Here is a 27,817-nt window from a genome sequence, read left to right on the forward strand (position 1 = left end):
ATGGCAACAGCTTACCCTGTACTGTCAAAAGTTAAAGGACGGATATTTTACAGGTATTCTCTGAACCACGTTACCAGGTAAAGTTCTTTTTGTGTGATTAAGTCATTGCATGGTAATTTATTTATTTATTTATTTTAATTATTTGCATTCTCAGTTTCTTAAATATGAAAATACGAGTTATATCAATCAAATTTCAACTGCTAAAACAAATTGTACAAATATGACACATGCTCTTTAACATACAGTAGTTCAACATACTGTACTGTACTGTATATATTGTAATATTATAGTTGTCTTTTTCCACTATGACCTCCCCTGAAATCCAGCACATTGTTAATTATTTTATACATATATGTTTTTGCTCATTTTAGATAGAGGCCAGGGTCATTATTAATAACACAAACATGCAGCTTTCCCAACAGCTTTAATCGTTTGCTGGACTCCTGAACTTTGTCCTGTGACCTGCTCCAACTGTAAACTCTGCATGTTAACAGTTTATCTCAGTGGTTTCCAAACTATTCCAGAAAGGACTGAGAGGGTGCAGGTATCTGAACTTGCCATGGCTCTCAAATGCCCAAGAGATGAATTCAAGGGTAGCGACAGTTTTTATATAAGGGGATGCTGCGATCAAACACTTAAACCTGCTCACTGAAAAAATATGGATTATTGAAGTATTATTACATAATATATTGTCATAGTTTGCACACAGAAAGCATCACATGCAGGGCGGACAGCGGAATATGCAGTGACAAACCTATAGTGATTCGGAGGATGTTGCCACAGGTTGGTTTGCTGTCTTTTCAGTTACATGCACCTATCTTTGAATCTGAAACAGCTAAGCTAACAAGCTAACCCTGGTCGTGTGTTTATTAAATCACACTTTTGTGGATTGTGCTGTGGTTCTCACAATGGTTTGCTTTGGTGTTGTTAAGCTTCCCCGGTTCTTATTGTAATACTGTCACTTAGGGCCCCTTCAGGCCTAACACGATTGAAGCCGACTAGTGCACGGAGGTGGAATTGCATGCCATTCATGAAAATTCGGAGCCACCTCTAATGGCTCGTACACCTGTCGCTACAACCAATTGTGCACACAAGCGGCAGAAAGACAGAGAGTGCCCTGCGAGAGCCCATTTGTGGCAGGTGTCACCCAAATTCCAGGCGGCACACACGAATATCTAATACTGCTCACGGAGCACTTAGGAAATGTGTGGCCATTCGCACTGTTAGCACGAAAATAGTAAGCAGGCGACCATTTTCGAGCTGGCTGTAAAATTTGTCTAAGTGCCCCCATGAGTGTGGCTTTGCCAAGTCCACATGTGGCGTGCCAGAGTGTTGGCTCCCCCCACGGCACATGTGTGCATGTGTTTCGTGGCCCCCCTCACTGACATGTGGCATGCGTGTGGTTACCCCCCGCAGGTGAAGCGCTTCTCATCTGATCACAGAATGACACATTGGTCTGTGCACTGAACAGACAGGGGACGTGGCTGGCTGCCAACAGCAGCAGGTGTTGAGATCTCTGGTCCTGGACGTCACTGCTGCAGAACACATACCATGTTTTGACGGACAGGACCTTACAACTGTTCACCGTGACACACGCGTGTGTGCTTGCTGTCCTCACGTGGAAATACATAAAAACATATATCGCTTTTGCGACGGACTGGAGAGCATGCACAGTGTGCACACTGACAGGCTGTCCCAGCTGAAACGGACCATCAGTTCATGTGGACATACAGCAAGTGATCTGAATGTCACATCTGTCTGATAGGACACGCGTGTCTGGCCGGATACGCGTGCAGGCCCAGCCTGACGTGTGTCCTGTGAGCGGCGCGCTGCAGGACTATATGACAAGCCAACAGTGCGACAAATACACCACTTTCAGTCATGTATCAGCAGAAATATGTCATAACAAACACCGTTTCGTCAGTTATTACAGTGTTTTTTCACTGTAATTAAAGACGATGAAAACCTCCTTTTCTATACATATCAAATTTCCATTTCTTTTTAAATACATTTATCCCCTTGTTGATTTCAGGCATTTCACGTTCCTGTTATAAGACAGGGATCGTAGTGCAGTGGTAAAGTTTCCATCTGTTAATCAGAGCTTTTGTAAGTAACAGGTTTGAATCCCGCGAGCGGCATTTATTTTTATTTAACCAGGGTTACTTAACCGCAGGGTTCTGTATTGCGTCCCGTTTTATTTATTATTTATATCAACCCAGTGATTTTCACTAATTATACACCAATATGTAATCTATCAGTGATTGTAGTAATTATTTACAACCCCAATTCCAATGAAGTTGGGTCATTGTGTAAAATGTAAATAAAAACAGAATACAATGGTTTGCAAATCCTCATCAACGTATATTTAGTTGAATACACCACAAAGACAAGATATTTAATGTTCAAACTGATAAACTTTTTTGTTTTTGTGCAAATATGTGCTCATTTTGAAATGGATGCCCGCAAAACACGTTTCAAAAAAGCTGGGACAGTGGTATGTTTTACCATTGTGTTACATCACCTTTCCTTCTAACAACACTCAATAAGTGTTTGGGAACTGAGGGCACTAATTGTTGAAGCTTTGTAGGTGGAATTCTTTCCCTTTCTTGTGTAATGTACGATTTCAGTTGTTCAACAGTACGGGATCTCCGTTGTCGTATTTTGTGCTTCATAATGCACCACACATTTTCAGTGGGTGACAGGTCTGGACTGCAGACAGGCCAGTCTAGTACCAGCACTCTTTTACTACAAAGCCACGCTGTTGTAACATGTGCAGAATGTGGCTTGGCTTTGTTTTGTTGAAATAAGCAGAGATGTCCCTGAAAAAGACGTTGCTTGGATGGCAGCATGTGTTGCTCCAAATCCTGGATGTACCTTTCAGCACTGATGGTGCCATCACAGATGTGTATTTTGCCCATGCCATGGGCATTAACACACCCCCATACCATCACAGATGCTGGCTTTTGAACTTTGCACTGGCAACAATCCGGATGGGCTTTTTCCTCTTTTGTCCAGAGGACACGACATCCATGATTTCCAAAAACAATTTGAAACGTGGACTCATCAGACCACAGAACACTTTTCCACTTTGCGTCTGTCCATTTCAAATGAGTTTGGGCCCAGAGAAGGTGGCGGTGTTTCTGGATGTTATTGATGTATGGCTTTCGCTTTGCATGGTAGAGTTTTAACTTGCACTTGTAGATGTAGCGATGAATTGTGTTAACTGACAATGATTTTCTGAAGTGTTCCTGAGCCAACGCGGTAAGATCCTTTACACAATGATGTCAGTTTTCAATGTTGGTTTTCGGACTTGCCGCTTACGTGTAGAAAGTTCTCCAGATTCTCTGAATCTTCAGATTATACGAGGTCTGTTAGAAAAGTATCCATGAGCCAACCTTGAACCTTCGTGCGCATGCGTGATTTTTTTCACGCCTGTCGGTTGCGTCATTTGCTTGTAAGCAGCCTTTGTGTGAGGACGGGTGAAGGCTCTCGTCGTTTTTTCTTTGCAAGGAAATGGCGGAATGACTGGAGCAGCGCGACTGCATCAAATTTTGTCAGAAACTGGGCGACAGCCAGGTGGAAACCATTCGGATTATTCAGACAGCTTTCGGTGACGATCCTCTGGGCATCACACAGATTAAGGAGCGGTACAACCGGTTTAAAGACGTCTGCACAACGGTGGAGAGCGCGCCGCGCTCCGGTCAGCCAGCAACATGCTGAAATGACCAGATCATGTGCTGAAAAAGTGCTGATGTCCACCTCTTCCACAATTTCTCGGATAGTCACACGACGGCCCCACATCACCACAGCGTTCACTTTGGAATGATCCGGTCATTTCAGCATGTTGATGGCTGACCGGAGCACTGCGTGCTCTCCACCTTTGTGCAGCATCTTTAAACCGGTTGTACCACTCCTTAATCTGTGTGATGCCCATAGCATCATCACCGAAAGCCGTCTGAATAATTCGAATGGTTTCCACCTGGCTGTCACCCAGTTTCTGGCAAAATTTGATGCAGTTGCGCTGCTCCAGTCGTTCCGCCATTTCCTTCAAAGAAAAAAACGACGAGAGACTCCACCCATCCTCACACAAAGGCTGCTTACAAGCAAATGACGCAACCGACAGGCGTGAAAAAAAATCACGCATGCGGACGAAGGTTCAAGGTTGGCTCATGCAAGCACACGTGATTCAAATCCATCAGGTTTTTGCAAAAAATAAAAAGGTCGGATACTTTTCTAACAAACCTCGTATTATGGACTATAGATGATGGAATCCCTAAATCCCTAGCAATTGAACATTGAGAAACATTGTTCTTAAACTGTTGGACTATTTTTTCATGCAATTGTTCACAAAGTGGTGACCCTCACTCACCTGTTTACAATTAGGTGTTCTTTGAGCATTCATCAACTTTCCCAGTGTTTTGTTGCCCCGTCCCAACTTTTTTGAAATGTGTTGCAGGCATCCATTTCAAAATGAGCAAAGATTTACACAAACACAACAAAATCTATCAGTTTGAACATTAAATAGCTTGTCTTTGTGGTGTATTCAATTGAATATAGGATGAAGAGGATTTTCAAATCATTGTATTCTGTTTATATTTACATTTTACACAACGTCCCAACTTCATTGGAAATGGTGTTGTATATACCAGGCTGGACGGCTGGACATAATAAGACATAATAATGTAATTTATTAGTCATTTCATGACTGTATGTCAGTTCATATCTAACAATTTCATGCTGAAATTTAGCTGATTTCAAAGAATTTTTTTCATGCACAATCACAAAAACAGTGGAACTTTGAACATGAAAGGCCAACTCATATTTAATCAAAAAAGATTTTGTAGGTTATGGCCTCTTTAAAAGAAGGTTGGCCAGAGCCACAGAAAATTTATTGCACAATTTGTTCATTTATTTTATTTTATGTAACTGTCTCATTTGCAAGCACAAAGTCGCTTTTCTCAATTATTCCAGTCTCCAGTCGCATTAAATAAAACAATGCACTATTAAAATGGACCCTGAGGTCAGAAGAATCTGGTCAGTGGCCATCAGGTAATTTGGCTTTCAAATCTGTATTCTCTGTTGTGCTTTCTGTACGACTTTGGTTAAATACACATTCAAAGCTGAAAAGCATAATGTGTTGAAATGTTTCAGAGAGGGTACCAGGGGAAAAGGCATTTTCCAATTATCTTCCAATGAAAGCTATTATCCCCTGAGAGTATTAGAGAGGTTACATTAACTTGTGAGTTTGTAATAATAAAATAAAACCTTGAAGAGTGTTTCTAATTTTAGGGTTGACTTTGAAACTCTGGTTTAGTTATGTTCATATTATGTGTTCTTATTATTGCACGATGTCATTCATTCAAGCAGATCATTACTACCCCAAAATTACCTACACTTTTTTTGTACTTAAATACAAAGCTACATTTGAAATCAGACATTTTGCGGTGCAATTTAATGTTGCAAAGCAATTCTGGCATGGTTGAAATTTCACATCTAGCTCCCTGTATTTGTGTCATTGGGCAAAGGCCGGCATGGCGCTAAGGTGTCAGTGGGCAAAGGCTGGCATGGCACAAAAGTGTCATAGATGAAGACTGGCACAGCACTAAGGTCTCATCGGGTGAACACTGGCATGGCATTTAAGGTGTCACTGAGAGGTGCTAATGTGTCATCGTATGATGACTGGAGCAATGCTAAAGTGTCATTGGGTGAAGACTGGTGTGGTGCTAAGGTGTGATCAGATGAAGAATGATGTGATGCTAAGTGTCATCAGGTGAAATTTGCCGAGGTGCTTCGGTGCCATCGGGTATTGACTGTGTGGTGCTTAAGTGACAATGCCCAAAGACTGGCATGTTGCTAAGGTACTATCAGGCAAAGACTGCGACGCTAAGGTGTCATCGGATGAACACCGACATGGTGCCAACATGTCACTGCATGAAAACTAGTGTGATACTAGTGTGATACTAGTGTCCATACAGTATGGACAAATTTCTTGGAAATGAAAAAAACACTCGATATGACCTACAGATGATATGACCTATAGATGATAGTACCAAAAATGATGATGCAACACTAGCAATGTTTTTCAATGAATATTTTATAAACTCTGTTCAGTGACTGGCTCAGTTGTTTCCAGCACCTTGCTCTTTCCACCCTTCAGTATGTGCTGTATCTGCCTTTAGTTTGACACCTGTTAATGATGCAAAGGTGGAAAGGCTTATTGGGCAACTCAGTAATAGCAAAGCAAAAGATCTGTATGGCTTAGATAATGCCTTTCTAAAAACAAACAAGGAAAGTCTAACACCAGTGTTGACTAAATTAATTAATCAGTCTATTAGAGACACTATCTTTCCTGATGTACTAAAAACTGGTATCGTCATGCCAATACATAAGTCTGGAGACAAACTAGAGGTCAGTAATTACCGGCCTATCACCATCCTCCCTGCCATCTCCAAAGTGTATGAAAAGGTAGTAGCAGAGCAGTTAATTACACACATTGAAACCAAATCTCTTTTAAATCATTTTCAATTTGGTTTCAGAAAAAAATATTCAACAGAGACAGCTTGCTCCTACTTCCTTGAAGTAATTAAAACAAATTTAGATCATGGAGGTGTAGTGGGAGCTGTGTTTCTGGACCTGCGAAAGGCTTTCGATACTGTTTCTCACAATGTCTTAATAAGGAAACTATCAAATTTTGAACTGTCAAATCAGACAATAAATTGGATTGCATCATACCTAAGTGGCAGGAAACAATGTGTTCGAGTAAATCACACATTGTCCCTTTAAAAGACTGCACTATGGGAGTTCCGCAGGGTTCCATTTGGGGCGCTGCTTTTTAGTTTGTACATTAATGATCTTCCATCAGCGTGTGACATTAACATCATTATGTATGCGGACGATACTGTCCTGTTTAGTCACGGAAAGAACATGATAGAAGTGGCCAAAAATTAACAGGAGAATTGAAAAAGGTTGCTGCTTGGCTACAAAATTGTTATCTCACACTAAATGTTGATAAAACGGTTGCAATGTACTTTACAAACAGGCAAAAACCTTTAAATCAACCAGACATCCATATAAATGGGAAAAAAATAAAAAATGTAAATAATTTTACCTACTTGGGCATTACCCTTGACCCAACCTTGACTTTTAAAAATCATGTCAAGAAATTGTGTAATTCTTTAAAATTTAATCTGGCAAATTTTAGGTACATTCGAGGATCTCTTACTACTGAGGCATCTCATATGTATTTAAATTCTATGATTCTCTCACGCCTTCTGTATTGCGTGACTAGTTGGTCGCAGGCCAGTAAATCAGTCCTAAAGCCACTTGAATCAATGTTCAAAAGGGCAATAAAAATTCATGATAGGAAATCCAGACAATATCATCATTGTCTTATTCTTTCTAAGTATGATTTTTTTAAATTTTGATAATCTCATAATACATGCAAATCTGCCTTTTCTGTTGTTGCCTCTAGTCAGTGGAATATCTTACCAAAAGACAAAATGAAATGTACAACTTTTCTAATGTTTGCACAGCTGACAAAGAAATGGCTTTTATCAAAGCAAGTTTGTACCCACCACTGATGAATGCATGTGTATGAGAGCGTGTGCACGTGAGAGCACAGAGTGCAGGCGTCTGAAAAATATGATTTGTATATATGATGTAAGTGTGAGAATATAGTGTGAAGATGTTTGAAAAGTGTGACTATGTGTATGTGTGTATGTGTGCACGTATGTATGTATATATATATATATATATATATATATATATATATATATATATATATATATATATATATATATATATGTGTGTGTGTGTGTGTGTGTGTGTGTGTGTGTGTGTGTGTGTGTGTGTGTGTGTGGTATCTTTTGTATATCTCTTTGAATTGATAAAATGTTGAAAGTTTTTATGAATGGTATACTTGAGGGGTGAGGTATTATATGTTTACAGTATCAATAGTCTTTGTGCTAAATGGATTTTCTTTTCATTTACAAATGCTGTTATTATTTACCTGTCCAGGGACTACAGGTGGAAATTAGTATTTTTTGCTATAACCTGGCACAATGCATCTTTCCTGGTTTTTTTAGGTCAGTGTATTATTGTGCACTGTCCCTGAGAAATAAAATCATACCATACCATACCATACTAAGGTGTCATTGGGTGAACACTGTCATGGTGCCAAGGTGTTATCAGGTGAAGATTGGTGTGACCCTAAAGTGTCTTTGGGTGAAGGCTGGTGTAATACTACACTGAAAAAAGGAAATACTTGATTTACACATGATTAACACGTGTTAATCGCATGTTCTCCTTGAATTGCTGGCTGTCTGAGTGGTGTCCAAAAAATGAGGTGGGCTTCATAGATAATTGGCAAAGCTTCTGGGGAAAACCTGGTCTTGTTAGGAGAGACGGCATCCATCCCACTTTGGATGGAGCAGCTCTCATTTCTAGAAATCTGGCCAATTTTCTTAAATCCTCCAAACCGTGACTATCCAGGGTTGGGACCAGGAAGCAGAGTTGTAGTCTAGTTGTAAATGATATAATAATTGATCAACATATTGATTTATTCTGCCTTACAGAAACCTGGTTACAGCAGGATGAATATGTTAGTTTAAATGAGTCAACACCCCCAAGTCACACTAACTGTCAGAATGCTCGTAGCACGGGCAGAGGCGGAGGATTAGCAGCAATCTTCCATTCCAGCTTATTAATTAATAAAAAACCCAGACAGAGCTTTAATTCATTTGAAAGCTTGACTCTTAGTCTTGTCCATCCAAATTGGAAGTCCCAAAAACCAGTTTTATTTGTTATTATCTATCGTCCACCTGGTCGTTACTGTGAGTTTCTCTGTGAATTTTCAGACCTTTTGTCTGACTTAGTGCTTAGCTCAGATAAGATAATTATAGTGGGTGATTTTAACATCCACACAGATGCTGAGAATGACAGCCTCAACACTGCATTTAATCTATTCTTAGACTCTATTGGCTTTGCTCAAAAAGTAAATGAGTCCACCCACCACTTTAATCATATCTTAGATCTTGTTCTGACTTATGGTATGGAAATAGAAGACTTAACAGTATTCCCTGAAAACTCCCTTCTGTCTGATCATTTCTTAATAACATTTACATTTACTCTGATGGACTACCCAGCAGTGGGGAATAAGTTTCATTACACTAGAAGTCTTTCAGAAAGCGCTGTAACTAGGTTTAAGGATATGATTCCTTCTTTATGTTCTCTAATGCCATATAACAACACAGTGCAGAGTAGCTACCTAAACTCTGTAAGTGAGATAGAGTATCTCGTCAATAGTTTTACATCCTCATTGAAGACAACTTTGGATGCTGTAGCTCCTCTGAAAAAGAGAGCTTTAAATCAGAAGTGCCTGACTCCGTGGTATAACTCACAAACTATCTTTAAAGCAGATAACCCGTAAGTGGAGAGAAATGGCGTCTCACTAATTTAGAAGATCTTCACTTAGCCTGGAAAAAAGAGTCTGTTGCTCTATAAAAAGCCCTCCGTAAAGCTAGGACATCTTTCTACTCATCCCTAATTGAAGAAAATAAGAACAACCCAGGTTTCTTTTCAGCACTGTAGCCAGGCTGACAACGAGTCAGAGCTCTATTGAGCTGAGTATTCCATTACTTAACTAGTAATGACTTCATGACTTTCTTTGCTAACAAAATTTTAACTATTAGAGAAAAAATTACTCATAACCATCCAAAGACGTATCGTTATCTTTGGCTGCTTTCAGTGATGCGGTATTGGTTAGACTCTTTCTCTCCGATTGTTCTGTCTGAGTTATTTCATTAGTTACTTCATCCAAACCATCAACATGTTTATTAGACCTCATTCCTACCAGGCTGCTCAAGAAGCCCTACCATTATTTAATGCTTCGATCTTAAATATGATCAATCTATCTTGTTAGTTGGCTATGTACCACAGGCTTTTAAGGTGGCAGTAATTAAACCATTACTTAAAAAGCCATCACTTGACCCAAGCTATCTTAGCTAATTATAGGCCAATCTCCAACCTTCCTTTTCTCTCAAAATTCTTGAAAGGGTAGTTGTAAAACAGCTAACTGATCATCTGCAGAGGAATGGTCTATTTGAAGAGTTTCAGTCAGGTTTTAGAATTCATCATAGTACAGAAACAGCATAGTGAAGGTTACAATGATCTTCTTATGGCCTCGGACAGTGGACTCATCTCTGTGCTTGTTCTGTTAGACCTCAGTGCTGCTTTTGATACTGTTGACCATAAAATTTTATTACAGAGATTAGAGCATGCCTAGGTATTAAAGGCACTGCGCTGCGGTGGTTTGATCATATTTGTCTAATAGATTACAATTTGTTCATGTAAATGGGAATCTTCTTCACAGGACTAAAGTTAATTATGGAGTTCCACAAGGTTCTGTGCTAGGACCAATTTTATTCACTTTATACATGCTTTCCCTTAGGCAGTATTATTAGACGGTATTGCTTAAATTTTCATGTTACGCAGATGATACCCAGCTTTATCTATCCATGAAGCCAGAGGACACACACCAATTAGCTAAACTGCAGGATTGTCTTACAGACATAAAGACATGGATGACCTCTAATTTCCTGCTTTTAAACTCAGATAAAACTGAAGTTATTGTACTTGGCCCCACAAATCTTAGAAACATGGTGTCTAACCAGATCCTTACTCTGGATGGCATTACCCTGACCTCTAGTAATACTGTGAGAAATCTTGGAGTCATTTTTAATCAGGATATGTCATTCAAAGCGCATATTAAACAAATATGTAGGACTGCTTTTTTGCATTTACGCAATATCTCTAAAATCAGAAAGGTCTCAGAGTGATGCTGAAAAACTAATTCATGCATTTATTTCCTCTAGGCTGGACTATTGTAATTCATTATTATCAGGTTGTCCTAAAAGTTCCCTAAAAAGCCTTCAGTTAATTCAAAATGCTGCAGCTAGAGTACTAACGGGGACTAGAAGGAGAGAGCATATCTCACCCTATTGGCCTCTCTTCATTGGCTCCTGTTAATTCTAGAATAGAATTTAAAATTCTTCTTCTTACTTATAAGGTTTTGAATAATCAGGTCCCATCTTATCTTAGGGACCCTCGTAGTACTATATCACCCCAATAGAGCGCTTCGCTCTCAGACTGCAGGCTTACTTGTAGTTCCTAGGGTTTGTAAGAGTAGAATGGGAGGCAGAGCCTTCAGCTTTCAGGCTCCTCTCCTGTGGAACCAGCTCCCAATTCAGATCAGGGAGACAGACACCCTCTCTACTTTTAAGATTAGGCTTAAAACTTTTCCTTTTTGCTAAAGCTTATAGTTAGGGCTGGATCAGGTGACCTGAACCATCCCTTAGTTATGCTGCTATAGACGTAGACTGCTGGGGGGTTCCCATGATGCACTGTTTCTTTCTCTTTTTGCTCTGTATGCACCACTCTGCATTTAATCATTAGTGATCGATCTCTGCTCCCCTCCACAGCATGTCTTTTTCCTGGTTCTCTCCCTCAGCCCCAACCAGTCCTAGCAGAAGACTGCCCCTCCCTGAGCCTGGTTCTGCTGGAGGTTTCTTCCTGTTAAAAGGGAGTTTTTCCTTCCCACTGTAGCCAAGTGCTTGCTCACAGGGGGTCGTTTTGACCGTTGGGGTTTTACATAATTATTGTATGGCCTTGTCTTACAATATAAAGCGCCTTGGGGCAACTGTTTGTTGTGATTTGGCGCTATATAAAAAATTGATTGATTGATTGATTGATTGATATTAAAGTGTCAGTGTGTGAAGCCTGGTGTGATACTAGGATGTCACTGGGTGATGACTGGTGTGATATTAAGGTGTCACTGGGTGAAGACTGGTGTGATACTAAGGTGTCATTGGGTGAAGGCTAGTGTGATTCTACAGTGTAAATGGGTGAAGACTGGTGTGATACTATGATGGCATTGGGTGATGACTGGTGTGATATTAAGGTGTCACTGGGTGATGACTGGTGCGATATTAAGGTGTCAGTGGGTGACGTCTGGTGTGATACTAGGATGTCATTGGGTGATGACTGGTGTGATATTAAGGTGTCATTGGGTGAAGTCTGGTGTGATACTAGGATGTCATTGGGTGATGACTGGTGTGATATTAAGGTGTCACTGGGTGAAGACTGGTGTGATATTAAGGTCTCATTGGGTGAAGACTGGTGTGATGCTAAGGTGTCATTGGGTGATGACTGGTGTGACACTAAGGTGTCACTGGGTGAAGACTGGTATGATATTAAGGTGTCATTGGGTGAAGACTGGTGTGATATTAAGGTGTCATTGGGTAAAGACTGGTGTGATGCTAAGGTGTCATTGGGTGATGACTGGTGTGATGCTAAGGTGTCATTGGGTGAAGACTGGTGTGATGCTAGGGTGAAATTGGGTGAAGACTGGTGTGACACTAAGGCGTCATTGGGTGAAGACTGGTGTGATATTAAGGTGTCATTGGGTGATGACTGGTGTGATACAAGGATGTCATTGGGTGATGACTGGTGTGATATTAAGGTGTCATTGGGTGAAGACTGGTGTGATATTAAGGTGTCATTGGGTGAAGACTGGTGTGATATTAAGGTGTCATTGGGTGAAGACTAGTGTGATGCTACGGTGTAATTGGGTGAAGACTGGTGTGATACTATGATGGCATTGGGTGATGGCTGGTGTGATATTAAGGTGTCACTGGGTGATGACTGGTGTGATATTAAGGTGTCACTGGGTGATGACTGGTGTGATATTAAGGTGTCAGTGGGTGAAGTTTGGTGTGATACTAGGATGTCATTGGGTGATGACTGGTGTGATATTAAGGTGTCAGTGGGTGAAGACTAATATGATACTAGGATGTCATTGGGTGATGACTGGTGTGACACTAAGGTGTCACTGGGTGAAGACTGGTATGATATTAAGGTGTCATTGGGTGAAGACTGGTGTGATATTAAGGTGTCATTGGGTGAAGACTGGTGTGATATTAAGGTGTCATTGGGTGAAGACTGGTGTGATAATAAGGTGTCAGTGGGTGAAGACTGGTGTGATGCTAAGGTATCAGTGGGTGAAGACTGGTGTGATGCTAGGGTGTCATTGGGTGAAGACTGGTGTGATATTAAGGTGTCATTGGGTGAAGACTGGTGTGATATTAAGGTGTCAGTGTGTGAAGCCTGCTGTGATACTAGGATGTCATTGGGTGATGACTGGTGTGATGCTAAGGTGTCATTGGGTGATGACTGGTGTGACACTAAGGTGTCACTGGGTGAAGACTGGTATGATATTAAGGTGTCATTGGGTGAAGACTGGTGTGATATTAAGGTGTCATTGGGTGAAGACTGGTGTGATATTAAGGTGTCATTGGGTGAAGACTGGTGTGATAATAAGGTGTCAGTGGGTGATGACTGGTGTGACACTAAGGTGTCACTGGGTGAAGACTGGTATGATATTAAGGTGTCATTGGGTGAAGACTGGTGTGATATTAAGGTGTCATTGGGTGAAGACTGGTGTGATATTAAGGTGTCATTGGGTGAAGACTGGTGTGATAATAAGGTGTCAGTGGGTGAAGACTGGTGTGATGCTAAGGTATCAGTGGGTGAAGACTGGTGTGATGCTAGGGTGTCATTGGGTGAAGACTGGTGTGATATTAAGGTGTCATTGGGTGAAGACTGGTGTGACACTAAGGTGACATTGGGTGAAGACTGGTGTGATATTAAGATACCATTGGGTGATGACTGGTGTGATATTCAGATGTCACTGGGTGAAGACTGTTGTGACACTTAGGTGTCATCGGGTGAAGACTGGTGTGATACTAAGGTTTCACTGGGCGATTACTGTTGTGACACTAAGGCAGGGGTATTCAACTCATTCCAGAAAGAGTCGAGAGGGTGCAGGCTTTCTTTGCACCCACCCACTCCACCAGGTGATTGCACTGATTAACTGATTCCACCTACTCAAAGTTATGTTATGCAGTGAAATCACCTGGTGGAGTGGGTGGTTGCAAAGAAAGCCTGCACCCTCTCGACCCTTTCTGGAATGAGTTGAAGACTCTAAGGTGTTATTGGGTGAAGACTGGTGTGATACTAAGGTGTCACTGGGTGATGACTCGGGTGGTGCTAAGGTGTCATTCATTCAACATTACGTTTACAGCTGTATTCACTGGAACAGCATCACATCATACAGCGTGAATAACAAAAACAATGTAATGACAAAATCACGTTTTACATGATTGTTGTCTGAACCCATTCATGTTCTCCTTTTATCCACTGACGAATTTCTGAAGAGACTTTTTATTCTGACAAACCCACTCACTCATACAGTAATGTTCCTGTAGTTTTTAATCAACAGTACAATCGTACAGTAGCTTGACACTCATATTGTTTGTTAACCAGGGGCTGTTTTGCTTTATGTCATTTCTTTGTATCTATGTGAAACTTTCTTTCATGTTGTCTTTGTGTAGGAGGTTTTCAGAGAGCAATGACAAAAGCTGGTTGCGTTCTTTATTTAAGCACAAAGTGGATGCCAGAAAAGATGCCCACTCCAACCTGCTGTCAAAGAAGGAGACCAGCCACCTGTATAAAATACAATGTAGGCAAAAGCTTCTTATTTGCAAGGAAATGTTTTTGTTGTTGTTTTTGTTTTTAAGATGCTGCACAGTTACACTACTTTATATTGACTATCATCAGTATGTGAATAGGCTTTCTTTGCAGAAAATAGTTTAAAAAAATCACATAAATTGAATTTAATCCACATTGACTTCACTGAGCTGCAGCATTATATCATCAACATGGTGTAATGTGTTAGTCTAAAAATGCTGGATCACGCTTTGTACGTAACATCAAAATACTCATCTGGTTTTCTTTGTGCATCTGCTAATGAGTGTCTGTTGCAGAGAAATCTATCATTCTGTTCAGCTTTGATCTTTGCTTCTGCAGCATATTTCACACCATGTAGGGGTCTCATTTCAAACACTCTATCAGCCGTAGCCTATAACCTCTTGAAGGCGTATCGGTTTTTTATATAAAAGTTTTTGCTGAATTGGAGTGTGAAATTACTCTGTAGGAGAATTATGACTGTTGCTTGTGTTTTTTGTTTTTTTTTAAAAATGTGTTCAATTCTGACAGGTTTCTCTCCCTCTTTCAGTTCACAATGTCAAACCGGAGTGTTTGGAAGCATACAACAGTCTAGAGTGAGTATGTTCACCTTTTACCCAGTCATGTTGTGTCTAAAGCAATAAAACAACAACAAAAAATCAATCAAGGCAGGCTTCCATTGGTTTATTTGTGGAACTCAAATGTAAGTATTCAGTGCCAAATCACAACATAAGTCACCTAAGGCTCTAAGCAAAGTTTAAACCTTTTCGACACCCTGAGCAAGCTTGTTGGCTAAGGTGATAGGGAAACCTCTCTCAAGTGTTTTTTGGACTATAGGAAGAAACCGCAAGCAGACCAGACTCAGTGGGGTAGCCATCTGCTTTGGCCATGTTTGAGGTATACGTTTACATATAAATACATCTGGATAAAAATCTGGTAGATTGTTTTCCTTTGAGACTACAGGTGGAGAACTTAATTAATCAAATTTATGGAGGTTCATCCATAAAGTTGGACTTTAAATGGTACACATGAACTCATGGTACACATGAGTATCAAAGATGGATAATCATAGACTTCCTTTGTGAGTCCACTTTGTCATTTTGGTATAAGAGTTTTAGGAGATACATTTACAAATCTAATATATGTAATGCTTTACTATATTTTTATTTTTAATACTAACTACAGGGCTGAGGTGCAGTATAAGCTCCATCATGACCTGAACTACCCATGTGATGTTGTCGGAAGCTGGAACACCTGGTATGGGGAACAGGACCAAGCTGGTAAGCAGCACAGTTGCAGAAAAAGCAACTCACTGCAGTGTACACTGCCAACAAGACCCAAAATGACCCATCTTCTAATGGCTCAGAAGAAGATCCTACACAGGCCCTGAGGATCATTGATGCCAGGGCTAGATTTCAATTTCAATTTATTTTCATTTATATAATGCCAAATCACAACAAGGTTGCCTCAAGGCGCTTCACACAAGTAAGGTTTAATTTGGATACTGTACTATGAAGCAAATGAGGGTATTCCTCTCCCCTGGATGGTATGTTAGTCTGTTTTTCTCCCCCAGCCAAGGCCAGTACCCATTTATAGCTGGATGGACTGGAACAATGCAGATGAAGTGTCTTGTTCAAGAACAGAAACTGGTAGTGTGACCAGAATTCAAACCCAGGTCTACCTATTGGTAGCCCAACATCTATCCTATGGAGCTACATACCGTATTTAATTAAATTCCAAGTACACCCCTTTTTACAGCCCCTACCCCATGCAGTTTATTTCCGTGTTATAAGTATATTCATCAGCACGTTTAGTGAACACTTACAAAGACACGGTTCAACATCACTCTCATGATCACCATCAGTTTGAAAGGGAAAAGTCACCTTTGGAAGTATTTAGCAGTTTTATTGCAGTTTTACGGAGAGGGGGTGTGGAGAAGTGGAAATCAGCTTTCTTGATTAATTACAATTTTATTTAAAAAATTTCTTGACTTGGCTTTTTATATGTAAATTGACATTAGTATTGACAACTATTTCAGGCCACAGTCTACATCTTAAATATGTTTTGTCAGGTTGGTTTCTAGTATATGTCTTGTATATATCTAGTATTTTGCACATTTAAAATGAAATTAAAGTTAGTAAAATAGCCTATGTTGCAATGCTTTTAACAAATGCATTCAAAAATACCAAAGCTCTGCTCTTTTTTTTCAAATAGTCACAAATTTCGCTGAATATATTCCAAGACCATCTGAAAGTATGTAGCTCAGTGAGATAAGGAGTCTGGGTACTAGACCTGGGATTTATTCTCAGTCATGCTACCTGTTTGTGTCTTTGGACAAAACGCTTCATCTGTATTGCGTAAAAGCCACCCATACCAGTTTTGGCTGGAGTCATGAACTTTCAGCTGCTTCATGCTACAGAATCCAGAGATCAGAACCGATGGGCCTCAGGGCCTACACTGGACATGGTAAGCTTAAGGATATTCTTTATTTCAGTTGCTACACTTTTGGTTTAAATTCTTTGGCTGATCCACAGATGCATACATGAAATTCAAAAGCAATGCCTCTCCTGCTACAGTACATATGAAAATACATGGTGTACATAATTTCATTACTGAGGGACTCCAGAGAGCAAGAAACAATAATGTGATGGAGGTGTCTCTTGGTTGTGTCAGTGTTTTGTCTCAGTACAACAGTGTCATCTGCTGTTCTGCTTTTGCAGTGCATCTGTGGCGATACAGAGGAGGCTACCCAGCTTTGACTGAATGCCTCAATAAGTTGAATAAAAACAAGGTGAGCTGCAGGCTGTTTCTTAATCTGTATAGAAAAATGAAAAACACAACAATGATGAGATTTTAAATGCAAATGATTTAAATTTCTTCTCTTTTAGCATGTATATTAGATGGCAACACAGATTAAGTTTTCCTTATTTTTGTTCACTTTTTAAAAATCCTGCTTTCAGGAATATTTAGAGTTTCGTAAGGAAAGGGCAAAGATGTTGATTTCAAGGAGGAACCAGCTTCTTCTAGAGTTCAGCTACTGGAACGAGCCTCTGCCCAGACAAGGGCCGAACATCTATGAATTGCGAACTTATAATATCAAGGTAGGCTGGACAATGTTGGAGTGTATGTTTATATCATCCTCACAGTGTGTTTGTGATTGTTTTGCCTCTGACAGCCTCGGCTTGTAGATGATGAGTCCCTGGATTTGACAATAGTTACAGTAATTTAATAAATTTAATAAAAAGACTTAATATACTTACGTAGATGGTCTCTACCTTTGCATGATATGAATGCCTCCTAGTGGCAACTGCATGAATTAATGTGCACAATGAAGGTATCCCATGTCTTCCAGATGATGAACTTTTTTTTTTTTAAGGGTTAAATTAAGTTAATGTCTATATTACCTATAACCTAACCTAACCCAATGAACTGTAGACCTAATGAATGGTAGACAAAGATTTCAGGAATTTATATAACATTATGGGATTCAATGGGAAGACCATTGCAGGTCACAGCAAACTCATTTGTGCCTAAACTAAATTCATTCATGGGTTTAAGATTCAAAATGCCATCCAAAATGGCCACCAATAGACCCTTATCATTGAATCTATCTCTGTGATATTTACGTTGTTTATATGTTATTTAAAGGCGTTTTAGTGGAAAACCCTATTTTGGTGGCAATCTTGGATAACTGGCTTGAGGCCAGGCTTTATTTTGGGGAACATCCTGATTGTGTTTTGGGGTCATCTAAGGAACCTAAAAAAGTTAGTTTGGTTTAGTCCTGGGGGAGTGCAAAGGTAGTGGTCATAGCTCCCCTAGAATTCTGCATCCTTGAAATGTCCCCTGCTGGTGACTGAGTGCACTAATATACATTCATTTCAGTCACTGTAATCAAGGGTCAAGGGGGTGATGGAGTCTACCCCAGCAGTCATATGGCAAGAGGTGAAGTACAACCCGGATAGGATCTCAGCCTGTCGCAAGGACAGAAATAGACAGACAAATTAATTCACACTCACACACCTACAGCCAGTTTAAAGCTACATAAGCCAGAGCACATGGAGGGAACTGACGGGAACATGGGGACAACATACAGACTCCACACAGAATGGACTATGTGGGAAGTGATGCGAAGACCTTTTTGCTGTGAGACAACAATACTAACCTAAGCCACTGTGCTGCCCATAATCAAGGAATGTGTCTGTCCACTCCAGTTAGTTAACATGATTACTCAGAAACAATAATAAAACCTATCAATTTTGTCAAATCTGACCCAGTCCTTTTCATGTGGAGTTTGTATGTTCTCCCGGTGGTTGTGTGGGTTCCATCCAGCTTCCTCCCACTTCCAAAGACATGCAGGTTAAATAAACTGGAAACTAAACTGACTGTAGGTGTGAGTGAAAGTGTAAATGTGTTTGCCTGTATGCGTCGACCCTGCAATGGACTGGTGGCTTATCCACAGTGCACCACGCCTCGCACCCAGTGGCCACTGCAGTGACCCTTAAGTGGATTACATGGACTTAGAAAATGAATGAATAAGTGCTATCATCCTGTAAGTCACAAAATGAAAAAGGCCATATTTCCTGCAATTCGCCCGGTAAGTGATTCAGTAACCCCGCGCAAAACCAGAGCAGTCAAAAGAATTTGTAGTTATTCTAGTATACATCCCTTTAAGTAGGAATGTTGGCACAGTGGGACATGTCTGGGCTTGTTCAGGCAGACACATCTACAGTAAGCGTATTGTTTGGATGTGATGTATGACACCTTGTTACTAATTGCAGGGTCCTAGTGGCCACTAAGGCTGTATAAAACGTCCTCCACATGACACTGATGCAACTCTATACAGTCATTTTATCCCATTACATTGTCCATCTTATGTTCCTTTCAGCCAGGAACCATGATCGAGTGGGGCAACCACTGGTAAGCCTCAACTCCCTTAATTTGCTTTAGAACACTAATAATTGTTGAGATGTTTTGAAAACTGTGCAATCATTTGTCAGGTGTTCAGCTTATGTTTACATCCACGATAATTTTACCTGTTACAACAGGGCACGAGCAATCAAATACAGACAGGAGAACAACGAAGCAGTGGGCGGCTTCTTCTCACAGATTGGACAACTCTACATCGTTCATCACTTTTGGGGTTAGTACAGTGTGTACACCGTGTTTGAGGTGTTTTGGATGTACACAAGTCCAAGCACTAGTTCCCAATCAATTAATTAGCTAAAGTAAATCATAGGCAGTGTTGTAATGTATCAAAGTAGAAATACTTTGTTACTGTACTTAAGTAGAATTTTGGCATATCTGTACTTTAATTTGTTATTTACATTTCTGGTGACTTTCACTTTTACTCCACTACATTTCCTCAATAACATGTATAATTCTGCTCCGATGCATTTCCCTTAACCATCTTCATTACTCCTTACTATAAAAGTAGAAGAAAATTCCATTGGGCAATGCCTGTTTGCAGAGGTGAAAGTAAGCCGGAGCGCAGCAGATACAGTCCTTTACAGCCGGAGCACATGGGGACGCCTTTCACCCCTGCAACATCAAGTGTTGTGTTTGACATAAAACATGTTTAAAAGACAAAAAATATAAAAGATGACAGGTTGAATCTGTTCCCCCGCTGAGGAAGAGGACACTGTGGAGGGTGAAAACAGTCTGCACTTTGGACTCCAAACATGCACACCGTGATGCACACACACACACACACACACACACATACACACCAGGCATGTAAACCTCATCAATGACAACGATTTGATACACTACCAGCGATACGATACATATAGCAATACATGACGATACTGACGATACGATGCGATATGATTCACCCCTGTTCCCGATTCGATTCAATTCAATATGTATTTTATGGCAATTCAATTCCTCACAACGCGATTTGGTGCAATACGATTAATGATGCCATCGATCGATGCCATTATCGATTCCGCTTATCGAGCCAATTCTTTATCGATTCCCTTATCAGTGCAACATTTATTGAGTTTTAAAGTAAATTAATATGAAATTGGTCACTGGATCCTTGATCTCTGGACATAAATAAAAATCTGTAAAATCTGTACATGGTCACTGGATCCTTGATGCACATGATGGATCCTAGATCTCTGGACAGAAATAGAAATAAACAAAATCTGTAGTTTTTGTCAAAAGCATTTCCTTTCAGATATTAATGACACAAATGTAACTCCATAGCCACTGAGCTGAGCTCTTCAGCTGGCAGTGCTGCATGTCAGGATGTAATTCATAAAAAACAGAGGACGTCTCATTTTAGGTAAAAAAAAAAAAAAAAAAAAATTTAAAAACGGGTTTGTTCAGTTTTAGTTTATTGTTTGTATTATAACATTTGGAAAGAGGTGTCATTTGATTTAAAATGGCAATTCACTCTGAAGTTATTAATTTAGACTAAAACTTAGCCCCATATTATTATTATTATTATTATTATTATTATTATTATTTCCATTACTCTAATGGACAACTTCAGTTTACGCAGCAGCTGGTGCTCACGCTAGAGAACCATCATGTAAAACTCCGTTGTGGAACGAGAATGAGTTACGTTTCTTGCACGACTCTTGCACAAGGCAAGAGTCTCAGTTCATGACTTTAATCCACACAAAGCAACTCACAATTGACATCTTTAAATGGCTTTGAGAGGGGTTAATGAAGAAATTGTGGACCTGCCGCTGGAAGCGAAGCAGAGAACCAGCGAACAGCGGGTCTAAGCGCTGCTTCATTGCTTCCATCTTCAAGCAGACCCGCTGGAGTTTACTATCAACATAGAGAAATGACCATTTCCCAGTAAAAACCCTCAAAAACAATGGCCGCTCTGGTGTCCTGATCTGAAGTACTGATAAGGGAATTGTTAAGCAAAAAGGCTACTGATGTCATCATTTTTGTTGTGGTAAAAATGTGATTTCTGCCTTCGGTCTGTGGTGCATTCAGTGTGCATCAGGAAAAAAATCGATGCAAGCAGGCATGTTTGTATCTACATAGGGATTGATATTGATTAATCTCCACATGCCTAATACAAACGGATCGGCTACCGCTGGAGTCCAGCGCACGATCGGTATTAAGGGGAAAACTTCAGTACCGACAAAACTGGCTAGCATGCCTGTTTTGTTTTATTTTATTTTAAATTTTCGCAGACAAGCAGTGCATAAAAATGGTGCCGCATTTTGGATTTGAGAGTGCAAAGAGTGCTGTATTTGGTTGCTTTGCAGTGGTTGGTGGGGGTGACGCTTCAAAAATTTTTTTGTCTTTTTAAACTTTTCCTTAAATTTGGCATTGTGTGTGGGTCTTCCAGGAAAAAGAACAGCAGCTTTCCTTACAGCTGTATACATCCACCTGTTGCTTCACTCATCCTGTCACCAACACCAACTGCTCTACCAGAGGTGGATCCAGGCTTTTATAGGGGCTGATGCCCCCTCCTGGGTTATCCAGTCACCACACTGGGTCACACTGTTTCACTCTCCACTTGTTTATATTTTACTTTTACTCAATACTTTTACTTAAAGTACATTTTAAATGGACTACTTTAAATGGACATTTTAAATGACATTTGATACCTAAATGCAGTAAATGTCAGATACTTTAAGGCTTTTACTCAAGTAATATTTTTAAAGGAGACTTTAACTTCTACCAAAGTAAATTTATGGTAAAATTCTTTCACTCAAGTGTCACTTTGAGGTACTTCATACAAGACTTTACTCATTCTGCTTAAAACTTGAGGTTTCAGCATACATAAACCCACAATGTCAGACTCATGAAACTTTTAAACCTATCTATAAAGCAAGAAACATCTGTGTGTGGGTATGTGGCTCACATATCTCTGTTTGTCAGATCGACCTCAGCATTCTGATATAGCTTACACACTTCACAATGGACACGGTGCATCCTTTATTCTAAAACTTTTGAGGATTCAGTTTCAAAACCTTTATATTGAGATTGTAACATTAGTACTTCCAAGATGACACCCTCCGTGCTGTCTCTGTCCTGCAAAACCTCCACTTATACACAGATTTCCATCCAAATTTGTTTCCATGTTCCGTTTATTTTGTCATATAAAACCGCTAACTTTTTTTTTTTTAAATGTATATTTTCTATGGCTTTATTTTGACACAAAACGTGCTCCTCTCAAAATGTGACCCTATGGATAAAATCAAGCGCACCCTTTCTTCTTCTATGATGTTTAATGGCAGCTGGCATCCTTATTGTTGCATTGCTGTCACCTTCTGCATCAGCTCGTTATAGCAGTACTGAATCATCTTCTCAATTGCCATCCAGGATCCATTTGGTTGACATAATTTCATACCCCCATGTGTGCTTGTTTGCAGCCTATGACAGTTTTCAGACCCGGGAGGAGACCAGGAACTCTGCCTGGTTGAAGGAGGGCTGGGATGCAAATGTTTATTATACAGGTGATATTACACTCCACCCACAAAGATACTCCATATTAACAAAACATATTCAGCCATGACAAACAGACTCAAAATTATCCTGGCTATCCCTTGAAATGAAGGACGATTGTCTTCTATCATCAACTACAATGCATATGTATCTGGATATGACTGATGAGCCCAATCTTGGTCACACATATCTATCACAGCCCAGAAGGGAGAGGAATTTTGGGTTTTAACAATGTCCTTAGCACATTTTCTACCATGAGCTCACTGGAAGACACCTGCTTCTGAAGCCAACTACTACTCTTTCAAAGAGCATGTCCTATCTATATTAGACAGTTTTTTTTTTTATTATCTCTTCAGTGTTGGTTAAACCTGGTTTAGGACAGTAAAATAGGTCCTGTAGTCCTCCTATATAATCTTCAACTAGTTGACAAAGCAGTGATTTTGGAAGCTTTCCAGATGGTTAAGGTACTTCCTGCATGTGATCCTGGTTTTCGATCCCTGTGATACAGAGAGCAATACAGCTGACTGCTTTGTAGATTATCATTTTCATTTGGGTCTTCAGGTTGGGAAAATTCATCCTCTTACATATTTCAAAGCAGATACTCATTGCAGATGATATATCTGGATGTCAATGTCAACAGTAGTGATAAAAAATATAAAATATGGTAAATGGATTGCATTTCTATAGTGCTGCCTCATTCGATACAAAAGCTCAAAGAGTTTGTAGTGATGCCTCACATTCATCCATTCACACACCGTTGTGTGTGTGCTATCATGCAAGGCACTCAGCTGCACACTGGGAGCAACCCAGCAAAACAGGTTTGAAACAGGGAGCTACTGTACATCAGTCCAACACACACACACATATACAGTGTGTGTGTATATATATATATTATATTATATTATATTATATATTATATATACACAACCCCTGGCAATAATTATGGAATCATCGGCCTCGGAGGATGTTCATTCAGTTGTTTAATTTTATAGAAAAAAAGCAGATCACAGACATGACACAAAACTAAAGTCATTTCAAATGGCAACTTTCTGGCTTTAAGAAACACTATAAGAAATCAGGAAAAATAATTGTGGCAGTCAGTAATGGTTACTTTTTTAGACCAAGCAGAGGGAAAAAAATATGGACTCACTCAATTCTGAGGAATAAATTATGGAATCACCCTGTAAATTTTCATCCCCAAAACTAACACCTGCATCAGATCAGATCTGCTTGTTAGTCTGCATCTAAAAAGGAGTGATCACACCTTGGAGAGCTGTTGCACCAAGTGGACTGACACGAATCATGGCTCCAACATGAGAGATGTCAATTGAAACAAAGGAGAGGATTATCAAACTCTTAAAAGAGGGTAAATCATCACACAATGTTGCAAAAGATGTTGGTTGTTCACAGTCAGCTGTGTCTAAACTCTGGACCAAATACAAACAACATGGGAAGGTTGTTAAAGGCAAACATACTGGTCGACCAAGGAAGACATCAAAGCGTCAAGACAGAAAACTTAAAGCAATTATGTCTCAAAAATCGAAAATGCACAACAAAACAAATGAGGAACGAATGGGAGGAAACAGGAGTCAACGTCTGTGACCAAACTGTAAGAAACCGCCTAAAGGAAATGGGATTTACATACAGAAAAGCTAAACGAAAGCCATCATTAACACCTAAACAGAAAAAAACAAGGTTACAGTGGGCTAAGGAAAAGCAATCGTGGACTGTGGATGACTGAATGAAAGTCATATTCAGTGATGAATCTCGAATCTGCATTGGGCAAGGTGATGATGCTGGAACTTTTGTTTGGTGCCGTTCCAATGAACTTTATGAAGATGATTGCCTGAAGAGAACATGTAAATTTCCACAGTCATTGATGATATGGGGCTGCATGTCAGGTAAAGGCACTGGGGAGATGGCTGTCATTACATCATCAATAAATGCACAAGTTTACGTTGATATTTTGGACATTTTTCTTATCTCATCAATTGAAAGGATGTTTGGTGATGATGAAATCATTTTTCAAGATGATAATGCATCTTGCCATAGAGCAAAAACTGTGAAAACATTCCTTTCAAAAAGACACATAGGGTCAATGTCATGGCCTGCAAATAGTCCGGATCTTAATCCAATTGAAAATCTTTGGTGGAAGTTGAAGAAAATGGTCCATGACAAGGCTTCAACCTGCAAAGCTGATCTGGCAACAGCAATCAGAGAAAGTTGGAGCCAGATTGATAAATAGTACTGTTTGTCACTCATTAAGTCCATGCCTCAGAGACTGCAAGCTGTTATAAAAGCCAGAGGTGGTGCAACAAAATACTAGTAATGTGTTGGAGCGTTCTTTTGTTTTTCATGATTCCATATTTTTTTCCTCAGAATTGAGTGATTCCATATTTTTTTTCCCTCTGCTTGGTCTAAAAAAGTTAACCGTTACTGACTGCCACAATTTTTTTTCCTGATTTCTTATAGTGTTTCTTAAAGCCAGAAAGTGGCCATTTGAAATGACTTTAGTTTTGTGTCATGTCTGTGATCTGCTTTTTTTTCTACAAAATTAAACAACTGAATGAACATCGTCCGAGGCCGGTGATTCCATAATTTTTGCCAGGGGTTGTATATATACAGTGACACAAATACGTTTTTGGTCCACTGTCTATTTTGCAAGTTTTCCCACCTACAAAGAATGGAGAGGTCTGTAATTTTTATCGTAGGTACACTTTAAATGTGAGAACAGAATGTAAAAAAGAAAAAAAAAATAGAAAATCACATTGTATGATTTTTTTAATTAATTTGCATTTTATTGCATGAAATAAGTATTTGATCACCTTCCAACCAGCAACAATTCTGGCTCTGACAGACCTGTTAGTTCTTTAAGAAGCCCTCCTATTCTGCACTCTTTACCTGTTTTAATTGCACCTGTTTGAACTCGTTACCTGTATAAAAGACACCTGTGCACACACTCAATCAATCACACTCCAACCTGTCCACCATGGCCAAGACCAAAGAGCTGACTGCTGTCTGTTTGCTGGATACAAAATGGCATTGTATCATTCTGTCCCAATATTACATCAGTTTGTGACATTTAGATGACATCAGTGTACACGTGCTTGCGAAAAAATTGGGGATTGAGAACCTTGCACAAGGGATCTTAATGATTTTGCTGTCTGACAGTGAATCAGACTGAGAACCTGCTGTTCTCTAGCTCATTGCTTTAAACTCTACACATTACCTAGCTGTTAGTGGAGGGTTAACTTCCATAGATAGTCAAAGATATTACCATTCTCCAGTATCTGGCTTGTTACTCAACAGTGGCCATTTGTTGGTTGTTCACTGATGGTTGATGAAGAATCTTGGCTTTGTTGTGGTTGATGAAGAGCCCCATTTTCTTGTATAAGAAAGTTGATGATGCTTCTTCATATGATATAATTTAGCAAATCGAGGGTCGATAACAAAAGTCAGTGAGTAGTGCTGACTGGCAGACAAAAAAACAGGTATTCTGTGAGTGTCTGGACTCATGTATGACTTTATTATCATTGAGGTACGACTTGTGTGAGAGAGTTAACATTAAGTTAAGTACTCACATGTTAAGTACTCACATGTTAAGTACTCACATGCCAATGTGCAGCAGAGAGTAAACTGGACATTCTTTTGATTTCAATGAGAACAGAAGATGAATATTTCACCACCACTGGCTATGAGACACACCACACCAGCCTGCACCCCCCCAAAAAAGAACATTTTCCACTTGAGTAAATATATGTAATATAACACTGTGATTGTGTGTATTACTAAAAATGCACCAAATGTTGCACAGACATTTTTTTTAATCTAGTATTTAAATTTTAATATTTAAAATTTCAAATCATATCAGAATTATTGAATGCATGCACTGAATACTTTGTAAAGTAGATGATTGAGGTTTTAATAACTAAAGCTCTGTAGGCTCTGTATTCACCTTACAACCATAATGATGATGATGATGTGAAGTTGTAACCTCTCTTCAAGATGGTTTCCGTGTGTCTCTTCTCAGTGCCTTTGATCAGAAGCATGGAGTCCAGAATAATGATCCCCACCAAGAATTCACCACTGCAGTGAGATGATGACTGAACATTTTAAAGACCAAAACTCCTTCAACTGCTACAGAGCAACATGGAGTGAATCTGAATCCCACGGACTGTAGATTTTATGTAAGATCTGTGGCAAAAATCATGTGTACAAAAACGTTTTCTGGTTGTATATTTGCACAACAGCCAGTCAAGTCAGGAACAAAAGTCATGCATTGCTCAAGCTGTCCCTGTTTTACATTTTAGAACAGTGATCTATGTATCTTTATTAAGGTCAAATGTGTTAGAACTGAAACAATAAAATTCTGCTTTATGGGTGGTATTCGTACAAATGAAGCATGCATTATAAATGTGTTAAACCTGATACCAACCCATGTTTATATGGTGAAGATCAGCAACCGATCTTTTGGTATTACTGGTTCTCCAACATCATACATGATTCATGTGTCAACTTTTATTTTTTCAAATCGCCACTCCTCTCAGATCACATAAAAACTAACAATACAATATAAGGTAAATTAAAACAAAATGACCCTTAGTAAAAGATTATATACATTTTTCAATAAAGTTTGCATTTCTTGGAAATAAGAATAGTCTGGCAACATTTTAAAAACATGCTTTTACTCAGATTGTTCACAATAAAAAAAACTGCTCATGGAATTTATGGAAAATTATGGCACAATTTATGCCTTTGCGTAAATACCCTCATTCAATATATTTAATATAATTATTCTGTTATGGACCATGCTGCACGC

At 39.5% G+C, this 27,817-nt stretch overlaps 1 protein-coding gene across 1 annotated transcript; it reads left to right on the plus strand.

Annotated features, from left to right (window-relative positions):
- Nucleotides 1-27,381, plus strand: nipsnap1 (nipsnap homolog 1 (C. elegans)). The gene is made up of 10 exons (XM_034169480.1): nucleotides 1-77; nucleotides 14,448-14,575; nucleotides 15,131-15,176; nucleotides 15,766-15,860; nucleotides 17,301-17,371; nucleotides 17,541-17,681; nucleotides 19,466-19,497; nucleotides 19,626-19,720; nucleotides 22,926-23,009; nucleotides 27,029-27,381. The coding sequence occupies exons 1-10, from the start codon at nucleotides 1-3 to the stop codon at nucleotides 27,091-27,093; spliced, it is 834 nt and encodes a 277-aa protein (XP_034025371.1). The 3' UTR covers nucleotides 27,094-27,381.
- The last annotated feature ends 436 nt before the right edge of the window (nucleotides 27,382-27,817 follow it).

The sequence above is a fragment of the Thalassophryne amazonica genome, chromosome 5 (genome assembly GCF_902500255.1).
Source record: "Thalassophryne amazonica chromosome 5, fThaAma1.1, whole genome shotgun sequence".
NCBI classification, from domain to species: domain Eukaryota; kingdom Metazoa; phylum Chordata; class Actinopteri; order Batrachoidiformes; family Batrachoididae; genus Thalassophryne; species Thalassophryne amazonica.